Genomic DNA, 11,386 nt, shown 5'->3' on the forward strand with positions numbered 1-11,386 from the left:
ACTGAGAAGGAAAAATAACTCCACAGTGTAAGAGAACAGGTTCTTCAGTGTCCTTAAGCCATAGTCGTCCATTTTTTCCGTTTACCTGTCAACTCACAGACAATTAATGGGAGCTATCGGATACGTTTTGCTCTATCAATCGATATGGTATATCGACCAACAAGTGTTCATTTTCAGGATACTTGGTTCACTAAGCAATCGCGAACGTTGAAAGTTATCTATCGATATAGCAGTGGATAAAATGGCTGTCAAACGCGAACAAATTTGTCGGGTAGTTGCTATATCGATAGATATTGCTATCGCGAACGCTAAAAGATGAAGCCTATCGATCGATATACTATCCGCTGCTATGGACCAATCGATAGCGAGGTAAAAGATCATTTTTAATGATGGTACACTAAAAAATCGACAGGAATCCACAATAACTTACACCAGTGAGCATCACAATTCGTTATTTCTACCAAAATCACTGATTGTATTGATTTTTTCTTTTCATCTGATTTCATCTGTTTACCAAATGTATCACTTGACCAGTAAAAAAAGGATACTTGGATCCAGCTGGATGACGATTGTCTTCCTTGCGATTTTTACATCCATAGAAAAGTAGCTAATTAGCAGCCAAAAAACTGGTTGCCTTATCGACCGATAAATTTATATCGACCGATTCAGAAAAAGCGTATGCGATGCAAAATTCGAGTAGATAACTTTAACGACCGATAAAAATGCATCGATCGATTGTTGAAACCTTCTTCGTTCGCGATAGGCATCAATGTTAGAATGACAGGGTCAAAAAGAAAAAAATAAGATGGAGAAAAAAAAGGGGCTGCCTAACGAGCTCATCTATGAAGATCGTGAAGATAGGCTGTAATTAATATTTTATTGCCATCAACTCACACAGATACAAACCCAACGAATGGCCAACCCTTAACCCAACCAATATGTCACCAAGTTGTGAACGGAACCCAGGTAATGGGTAAAATATTTGTAATTGTCATTTGAGTTTGAGGCAAAGCGTGGCGGTTGGAGTTAAGCTAATCTGATTGCAATTGGGCAGAGGGATTGGTCGAGGTTTTTGGTTAACTTCAGGATAACCTGTTTCCTGTATCCGCTCGCCTAAGATGACCGCTCGCCTTGCATCGCCTGTTGGTTGCCAAGGAATCTCTCTCTTTCTTTCTGCCGCTTTCTCTTGCTTTCTCGGTACCATACGAAATACTTGCGAAGTAAGTATTTGGCTAAAAGGACGCAATACTAATGAACGTTAGCGCAAAACCAATTATCCCGGGCACACCGCATATACTTGTGTCAAAACGCACACTTATTGCTATGGGAACCATTAGTCAACTTCGAAATGGTACCGGCTTGTGTTATGGTTTCAGCTATCTCGCTTTTATTTTTTTGTGTGCAAAACAAGAGACAGAAATAATCATGGAGTGCGGGATGTTGATAGGAGAGTGAGGGGGAGGGGACGAGGGGAAGAGGCGGAGGAGAAGGAAGTAGGAAAAACTTGGTGGGCGTAATACGGCATTGAATCCATTAGCGGGCGACGCGGATGTGATAGACATTGCGAATACCAGATTGACACGTGAGACGCAATGGCGTTACCATGGTCAATCGACACGACAACGCCGGGTCGACACTAACTCAATTACACAATCGTTACGTGCGGTCTCGCTAATAGTCACATCGAAAATTGGAATTTTCTGGGTGTACGACGACAAGCTTCCCACTTGGAAATGGGAGAACTACTGAAACAATGTGAAATCCTCGGCCATGCAATGTTTACACATTATCCGTTCGAACTAGCTCTTGGTATGATTGGACATTGTATAACATCGACAATATCATCGTTATCTAACTATGAACTGACTGTCAATTATGTGCACATACTCACAAATACACATAAAGAAAACATAAAAATCGTCAAGAAATAAAAAAAAAGAAACAACCAAATGATATGGTAAGTAAGCCGCCAGATGTGTCTAAGAATAGTTTCCACCATCCGTCAAACCTAACACATAAAGCAATAACAGTTGGTGGGAAGCGATCGGTGACAATTAAATGTCACCATGTCATGATAGCAACAGCATCTGTCATTAGCGATGGCGTGGTCGTGGTCTCGTGGCCCCGGCGGGGTGTGGTTGATTTTTTATGCTGACTGATGTTTTTCCTGGCAAGTTCGTTTTGTTTTTTGTATTGGTTTTCACTGGAGTATTCTGTGTCATATCCCATCGTTATCGATCGTAATCGTGATTTGCTTAATTCCTGCTTACACAAGCAAAAGCACGCCCCAGTGCTTGAGTGCTAATGTTGTCGGTTCGTTGAATGGTTTGTTGCGCTAATTAGGTTCTGTCGCTGGCCGCTCCAAAAGAGGCACTTTGATAAATGAAGTAAGATAAATAATGCATTTGATTCCTGTTACGAAAAGAACCAATTTATACAATTGAACATTGGCGGAAACGATTTCATATACAACGTGATAAAACAATTGCAAGGGCTGCCGTTCAACAACTTGTCTCAGTCAAGTCAATGCACTATTGTTGCAATATAATATTTATCGTTATATTATCCATAGCTGTTTATTGTCAGCGCAATGGCAGCCCAACTGAATAATTTCAACAGCTTATATTGTTCCCTCTGTGTAGGTGGTGAGCCTCGGCGGTCTTGAGCCTAATTTTCTAAACGGCGCTACCGCTCGGCTGTCGCGAACCCCCATTGGCTGTCTTTAAGGTTTATTAGTTGTTTTATTGGATTACTCAATAGGAGATGACATTTTTTTATAAATACTACAAAGACTTCACTACATAGTTTTCTTTGCAGGTGAAGTAATACGACCAATGGAACAAATGGCAACATTAGCTCGGTATTAAGACAAAACTGGCAGCGAGACAAAACTGGCAGCGTAAAATGATGCCCTGGTAAGCGTCCTACAAGCATTGTCAACCCTAGTAAGCGTCCTGCAAGCATTGTCAACCCGAACGCCAGGAATTGTTTGGTAAAAGTAGGTAACAACCAACCATCCTGCCGTGGGCGACATCGGAGATAGGCCCTGCCAGCGAAACCATCCAGCACAGCGTCACTGCATGTGTGGCAAAGGGTGACAGACGAGCTGACATAATTTACTGTTGAAAAACAAATGGCTCTTTTAATCATCAGCCTTCTTTCGGGAGGGTACAGTTGGAGACGAAAACTGAAGATGGGGAAAACGACTAGCTAAGTGGCTTCTCGTGGTGAAGTTGCTGGAGTATTGAGATGAAGTAAAATAAACTTTTTGCACTTACCAACTTGAGCCAAATGTTCGTGATCAGCAGCTGGTTTTTCTCGTCCTGCAAGAAGTAAAAGGAAGGAAAGATAAACTAGTTAAAATAAATTAAAATGAGGCATACTGAAGTGAATGTAAGGGTTATATAAATTATCTTATTAGAGACATTCCTTGTCATTGCCAGGGACAGCCAAACCCCTTTCACAACTCTCGTTCCAATGAAGCTCGTTGTGCTCTCCGTAACCTCGGAAGATGTCATCGCATCGGTTTCCCAAGGAGCTGAAGGTAAATTTCCAGATATTGTACATCAAATTGAGCTTGTTTTCCCAACAGCGAAGTTTTCCTAACAGCCTTTGCCCCATGGGAAGAGCATCGTTCTCGCAAGCCAACTTCCCTTTTAAAAGCCCCGGGAACGGCTGGTGCGTTCGGTCGTTCGCTTGTTCGAGAACAAAAAGTTTGCCACGGCCCTTTCGTTTCAACACTAATAGGTCCTTTTAATTTGCGGCGTTTGTGACGTATTGCTTGTTGAAGTCATTGCTGTTGGAAACACACTGCAAGTGAAATAAATACCGGTTTTCAGAACGCTGCCAAAAGTTATTGCGCATAAAATCAAAGCAACTCGAGAGACGTCGGTTTGCGATGTTCATATTGACTTTAGAATAAAGTTTAGTAAAAGAAAGTCGAAGCTGAACCTCGGGCGAAGTTCTCAGGAAAAAGAAAGAACAAACAAACATACGCTTACACCACAAACACAAACACACCTGAAAAACGGAGCTAATAGTAAATTATAATCGCCCGGTCCCTTCGCTGCTGCCGCAATGCAGACGGTTGCGAGACTACGGGTTGTGAAAGTTATTGAGTAACCGTTAGCCATTATCGATACATTTCGCCCTGATGGTTTTCCCTTCTGCGGCATAACGAGAACCCCAGCGAAGGAAACGTGCAAGCTAGAGGGTTTTCATTCCCCCTGCCTGGTGTTGATTTAAGCTGGTGTGTCCATTCTGCCAACAGGCAAACTAAAGTACGCATACCTTTAATTAAGGACCCAAAGATCAAACGAATTAAGGTTGCAAGATTAAGAAAGGTATAACGATGATCACTCCTCTTAAGCATGTATTCGGCAGTAAGACGATGCGACTGAACGTTACTCTATTTAAAGACTATTCTCGGCTGATCCCTATTTCTTTCGTGGGCACAATTGCTGGTAACACAACTTCTACATATTATTTAGTTTAGTTATTTAAAAAGTCGTCTATAAGAGTAATATAAGCTAGAAGTAACAATTCCAAACTGTTTAAACAAATATATTCACAACACGCCAGAATTAATTGTTTTGAATACAACAGAAGATTTCTTTATTAAAAACTGACGCATACCCGAAAACGTAGAGCTACATAAAAACATGTACTGCACCGACAACTGTACATATCACCATTCCCAATTCGGTGCAATACCAACTTTCAACTACCAAGCAAGTCATCACTAATGGTCTCAGCAACGCAATGGTTTTGTTTATGTCATCTTGGCATAGATCAAAATTCCAAAGAAAAAAACTAACGAGACTAAGAAACACAGGACTTCAGTTCTGATGGCAACTTAAACAAAACGTTGAGCAGCGTAAACAAAACGTTGAAAGGGTGTGGTATTTATTTAAGTGTACTTTGGCAGGGGCTAAGAGGAAATCAAAAGTGTGGTGTAGTAGATCCTTGCTATAATGTAGCGGCCCGCAACATCCCTTCTTTTTTCCAGCCTTTGGTTTTTGCTTTCCTCAGTCGCGAAAATACACCCCGCCATTGTTTACACTAATATGTTGGCTCAAGGGATGGGTGTGGAATAGCCGGTGAGGGGAGAATGAGCCGTTGTTGAAGGATGTAGTGTACCACATGGAGACTGTGACAGTTTTCATGAAAGGAAAATCACCACATGATGTGCCAATAGTAAATATGCCCAGTAACAATTAGCACGCCATAACCATTCGGATCTACCGTTTTCTCCTGGCAACAGGATAACATGGTTATTATTATTTTTTTTTTTTTGTTTATTCACCAACTCCACCGACATTCTCACGCATACGTATCAACCGTAAAAGAATATGTGAATAGAACATTCACACACACACACACATACACACCGGCGCGCGCCAGCAGTCGCTAGAGGATCGGGTGATGGATGGATGGCTGAATAAACAGCATATGGCCTGGTAATAAAAAGATAAGCTATGAAAAGATGATACGATATCTAATTTCATCCATGACGTTGCCATGTTTCCTGTGGTGAACACAAATGTATAAATTGCAATTTGCTTAAGAGCCGTGTGCCATTGGTGGGAGCCAACGCACCTTGGAGTGTACGTGACTTTCCATGCCATCGGAGGGAGTCTAATTTTGGCCCGTATCGTACAAGCGCATTGTAGACGCCGCGTTGGAATCCACTCCGACAGTCTCGACGACTTTTCCATCGCAAGAAAAGAAAGAAACAGGAAGCAAAATACAGCCCAGTAGAACTTTTCGCGGTGCGCTTAGCGATAGGGGCTAGGGCAACGGGTAGCGGCACACAAATACACTACCACTCGTAGTAAGAAGAAACGTAGAGTGCTAACACGATGAAGGTGAAGAGCAAGGGAGAATGTGACGGCGGACTGTAAACGAGCTTGAATAAATTTGTTTATATTTATGATGCATTTTAAGACCGAAATTAAAGTTTCCTTTACTGAAAACAAGCACCCACACACAGCACCCCATACATTTTACAATCATAACGTGGGCTTTGCGTTTTTTTAATTTTATGCCGTTGAGACCGTGAGGGGTGCATGCCGGTAGCCCGTTTTTCCCCGAACGGCTCCAGATCATCTGTGGTACGCACGTCGATGCAGTTGCGGCAATGAGCACGTTTGTCCAGTCAGAAACGCGCCAGTAACGGACGAATTTTTAGCCTGCCTGGAAAAAGCATGCTACACTAGAACGACCGGAGAAATCAATCGTTTACAACAATTTGTCGCATCTTTTTAACTTCTTCGTAAATTTTTTCTAACGAACATATTTCCAATTGTTCGCCAAATTTAAGGTGGTGTTTCAAAGCCAATTTGCAATTTCTTCACGGGAAACATTTTTTTGTTCACTAAAATGTATATTTTTCTCGATATTTTTCATCGAAACATCGTGGTTTAATATGGAAGAGATTTTTTGAATTTATGAAATTTTTTATGCAAAAGACCGATATTTGCGCTGCTATGTGACAGCTAGTATTTTCGTTAGCTGACTTTAGATTATTTTTTATTAACTATTTTTCAAGCGACCGTCTGTCCGTTTGCTGGAAAAGACTATGTAAGTTAGGGGGTAAAAATGACTCGTTATCAAAAAGCACCATGTGAGAGATGAAAAGTGTGTGCGCGGTAACATCAGTGTCAAATAGATGACCTAAGCAGCCGTCACAATCTTAAACTGTCGTCCTTCGTTCCCTTCGAAAAACAAAATTCAACAAAAATACAACGGACCGCCACGGAGTGTACGTGACTTTCGTCAACAATTTTTAATCAAGATCTATGCGGTAGCGAGGGCCAGCAAACCTTCACCATTTTTAACACCAGCGTCGCTCGAACCATGCCAGGTTTCCTGGCCGCGACAGTAATTTGCCGCTTTACGACATCCGGTCATCCATCCTTCAATCGGTTACGCGAACCCTCCTTGCCGACTTTCCATCGAATGGTTGAAAAACGCAGTGCTGGCGTGCCGAGCTCGGGCCGACTATAAATTGCTCATGGGTACGCGGGCGCGAAATATGAGCGCGCTTTAATATGCGTTGAAGAGCATTTCCCCTGAAGGTAGAGTGTTGGAAACTTTCTCCCATGCCCTTCTCGCATTTTTTTACAAACACAGACATACACATTCAACCGTTAGCCTTCGTTTAAATCCTTTCAAGCGCGTCCTTTTCGGTTTCTTTTTAGTTTGGGTGCTAATATGTACAATAAAAAATCGTATCGTGGAGAAGGAAATACAGGAAGCATATAAAAGTTAGGGTTGCTGGGAGGGGGAAGAAACGGAAAAGTTTTCCCATTCCCGGCAGCAGGGGGTGCCTAAACAATCTTGGTAAAAAGAAAAGAAGCTCTAAGGTTATGGTGGGCTCCCTTTGCGTGTGACAGGCCACGCGTGTCTCCGTTGCTTTTACTTTTACGCGCGAACAAGGAAAAAGACTGATTGGCATAGAAACAAAACTTGGAAGTAGGAGTTGAGGAGCGTAGTATTAAAATAAGTTAGAAAGGGAAGAAGAAAGAAGAAGGGCAAACACCACACAGTAGCACGAAAAACAGGAAAAATTACGTAAAGAAATTGACAACGCTTGAGTGGCGGGTGGAAAGTTTAAAAAACAAGTTTGCAGCCATTCATCCATTCATCTACCCTGCGCTATAGATACGGGCGACTTAAGCGGTTTCCACACGTTTTCCACATTGGACTCGCATTCACACAACGCGACACAATACAAGCCCAAGACAAAGCAGGATGTGTCATGCTGAACGTGAGCACCTTCGCCGTTTCCTGCTTAAAACTCACCGTCTTCATCATTTCTAAACCAAGCTTCTCATCTAAGGGTACAGTATTCCATCCGGCTTGCGCTTTTTGCCTACACACACTCACAGGCACAAGTATACGGTGCCCTTATTTTCGGGCTAGGTATCAAGTTTCGATACGTAAAGAGGCGTTTTCGGCGGATGTGATGGGTTTTTTTTACTATTTCTCCATGCGAACCCCATTGTATCCCGGTGGCTCCAAGAGTAACTTATGCGATTAATACCAGAATGGAAGGAGGAAGATAGAAGAGGGGAAGGAGCCACCTTGTTTTTAACGCATAGATCTCCCCTCTCCCACAATCAACACACACGGAAAGAGACATTCGAACAACTTCTCGCTTCCCCAAACGAAATCGGTACTTCGAACGGGCTTGCATCGGCAATGTTGTCGAAGTGCTAGAGAAAGGGCAAACAAAACAACCCAAAAAAGTTGCTTCCAGCATAGTAACCCTCGCTAATGGGACCTGTCAACAGTATTATCGATATGTAGCACGCGAAACACACCGAAAAGGAAAAGTTCTATGGCGTAACTTTTTGCTTTAAGAGCAAGCGAGGGCAGACCGCGGGCGCTCAGTCTGTAACTGGCGTGCACCAGAAAGCCAAAAGTATCTTTCACAAAATCACCCTGGCAAGATGACGCTTGTTAATCACTGCGTAACATCGTGCGACGGATTTAATTAAACCAACGCTTGATTGTTATCACTTCCGGATGGTACGAATCCTTTGGAAATTGAAGAAACTCAATGATTTGATTCATTTACCGGAGCAAATGGATTGAATCTTTTCCGGTATTCTTTAAACATTCTTAAGAGAATGTACGATTGGAAGAACCTACAAATTTTAACTAAAATATCTTATGTAACAATGTATCAGAACTTAATAATAAATAAATCAGAAATGTATTCGATAGCTCTAAAATTTTATTTAGCTAATCAAATGAGACGAAAAATGAAAACTGATAGAAAAGATAAATAATGAAAGAATTCAATTTATTAAACTAATTACTTATCGCCCATTATCGCCGATGGAGCTGGCTGTTATCCCTCGTGTAGTAGCCATGCGCATTTCACTATTTATCCAATATATTTTGGTAACAAGATGCCACATCAAACTGTCAACAAGTATTGTGCGAATAATATAGTTTTATCCACTAAATCATTTATGTTTTCTTCGTGCAATAATAGCCAATCATTGAGCCGCTATTCCACGTCTTTGGACTCGTGATTTTTGGTTTGATTTGATTTAAGAATTTTGTTTAGTTATTATTGTGCAACTTTTGCTAAATTTATGACTTGCAGAATCTATCCCGCGTCTATTTGTTTAAGTTTAAACTGTACAGTACGCATTGGCGCCTAAAACTTGAGTCGACTTCTTGGTGATTTGAGTCGATTTCTAGAAAAAACTCTTCTGAAAAATCAAATTGAATAAGATTATATTTCTCCCACTTTCACTAGCCGTGCCTCCGTCTTTTTCCTACATTGGTAAAACATATAAATAACTTATCCGGAGGAATTTAACAAGTAAAAGAACACCTCGCATGCAAGCTGACGGTTTTAAATCTAAACTATAGCAACGCCACCTCATTGGTTAACAGTGCCGAACACAAAAGCATTGTAAAGAAAAACAAAAAACGATTTAAATTACAGGACAAAAAAAAGTAAGGTCCAGCCCGTTAATTTACGTCGCTGTATTTTCCAGCAAACATTGTTTGAAAGGAAGGAAGGACAAGGAGAAGAGGAAGGTGTGAGTGGGCGATCATCTAATTAGCAAAAGCTCATCGCTGCATCGCGTGTATACATGAAATCAAAACCCCCGTTTTTTGATACCATTAGATGAAAGGAAAACAAAACAAAAGTGCAAAACGACGTACACGGATGGTTCTGTCGACGAAAAGGGAAAAATAAAACATACTGTCACACACAACCATAACCACCTGCCCAAGCACTAGAGCTAGCATCGAAAATAAGCTTCGCCTCGTGGATGCTAATTCGAAACTAATTAAATTGCCATTCCCTCGCTGCCATTTGCATATTGTAGCGGAGTACCATTCCGGTGCACCTAACCCTTCGGGGGCTGTGGCTGCTCAACTCGGGGCCACCATCGAGCTATTAACACAATCGAATCCCGGCGCCTGCCTGCGACCACAACACAACGGAAATGTTGGAGGTTAGAAAAAAGAACCAAAAAAATACTGATATAAACGGAAACAACAACACACATTCTCAATGACCGAGTGGGATGCAATATGCAAAAGAAGGTCGGACAAACCAATCACCACATGCCTGAAAACAAGGAAAGTATTCACCCATGCCCATACACCTACTCACAAACCGTATGCACTATGTGTGTTGTCGACGGCGTGGTCTGTTTTCCCCACTCTGGATGTTAGTTTCGATAGCACATTCAAATACGGTCTCCGCAAATACTAATATCTAGATATCGATCTGCTCGGGAACTGCTTTTGCTGCCCTCCATGCATTGCACAAACATCGCAATTTGATCATTTGTAAGTGGAATGTACAGGCCATGTTACCACGTAAACTATACATTTTAACATGTGATAAACGGGGCTTCAACAAAGCCACAAGGAATGTAAGATATTATTGAATCTATTCTGAATTGGGAAAAACTGTTAATTATTTAATTTTAAATTATTCTAACGCTCACCATGATAATATTTCGATGGCAATAGATAATTTCACCCTAATGCAGATACAATTGTGGTATAAGGAAGATATTCACTCAATATTATCATTAATTTCTTGCATTTCTTTTGCATTCCATTGCTTTATGGGCAAAAGCGTCTCTGATATCTTCACAATGCGCTTTGGAAGAACTTATGTTGGAACCTTCGGATTTGTAGGCTTGCAGAGCTCTATACTTGACTCACAATTGTAATGAGTGTCAGCTCTTTACGAAGTGTTCACGGTAGGTACTTACCACGTCGATGATTTGCATCAGGGTCAAGCCAAAGCTGAGCTGCAGCGGGTCTGACTCGTTGACTACCGGCCGCTCGAGCACGTTGTAGTTGTCCAGCAGATGGTGCAGTAGCCGCTTCTCGTGGTAACCGGCCTCAATTACTGTGGAAAAAGAAAGCAAAACAAGAAGTGTTAACGAGCTCATTGACAAGGTAGAGGGGAAATTGCCCGATTACATTTCCAGTCTTAGTCCTACGATCATGTGTTTATTTCTATTCTGAGGATAATGTCTTGAAAAACCCTCGTCGAAGTGTTCGTTTCGAAGCAATTTTTTTCCCCTGTTTTCCGTTCCTTGTGTAACCACAGATCAAGGTGATATCACCAGTCCAGCTATGGTTGAAAGCACAAGAAACGGCCATTAAGATTATGCCGTTCCTCCCGACTCGGTACAAGGTTCCATAAAACTCAACTTTAAACCAGGCGATTATCGTTTGTGAAAACCACTCCCTTTCGTTTTCAGAGAGATTAAATTTCCCCCAATAAACGATAGCGCGTCCATACGGCATAAGACTCGCCACTCGTTTTATTTCGCCAGTCTTCCTAAGCTTTCCTCTTCCTTTCTTCACCTTCTTATCTTCAGTTCAA

General features: G+C 41.6%; 1 protein-coding gene across 1 annotated transcript in view; it reads right to left on the reverse strand.

Annotated features, from left to right (window-relative positions):
* Positions 1-10,946, reverse strand: part of LOC131291359 (neuronal acetylcholine receptor subunit alpha-7) — a 45,196-nt gene extending 34,250 nt beyond the window's left edge. The window contains exons 1-2 of the mRNA XM_058320560.1: positions 10,764-10,946; positions 3,279-3,323 (exon numbers count right to left, since the gene is read on the reverse strand). Coding sequence (XP_058176543.1) covers positions 3,279-3,323; positions 10,764-10,946 — 228 coding nt within the window. The remainder of the gene's footprint in view (positions 1-3,278; positions 3,324-10,763) is intronic.
* Positions 10,947-11,386: the final 440 nt, after the last annotated feature.

The sequence above is a fragment of the Anopheles ziemanni genome, chromosome X (assembly GCF_943734765.1).
Source record: "Anopheles ziemanni chromosome X, idAnoZiCoDA_A2_x.2, whole genome shotgun sequence".
Classification (NCBI taxonomy): Eukaryota; Metazoa; Arthropoda; class Insecta; order Diptera; family Culicidae; genus Anopheles; species Anopheles ziemanni.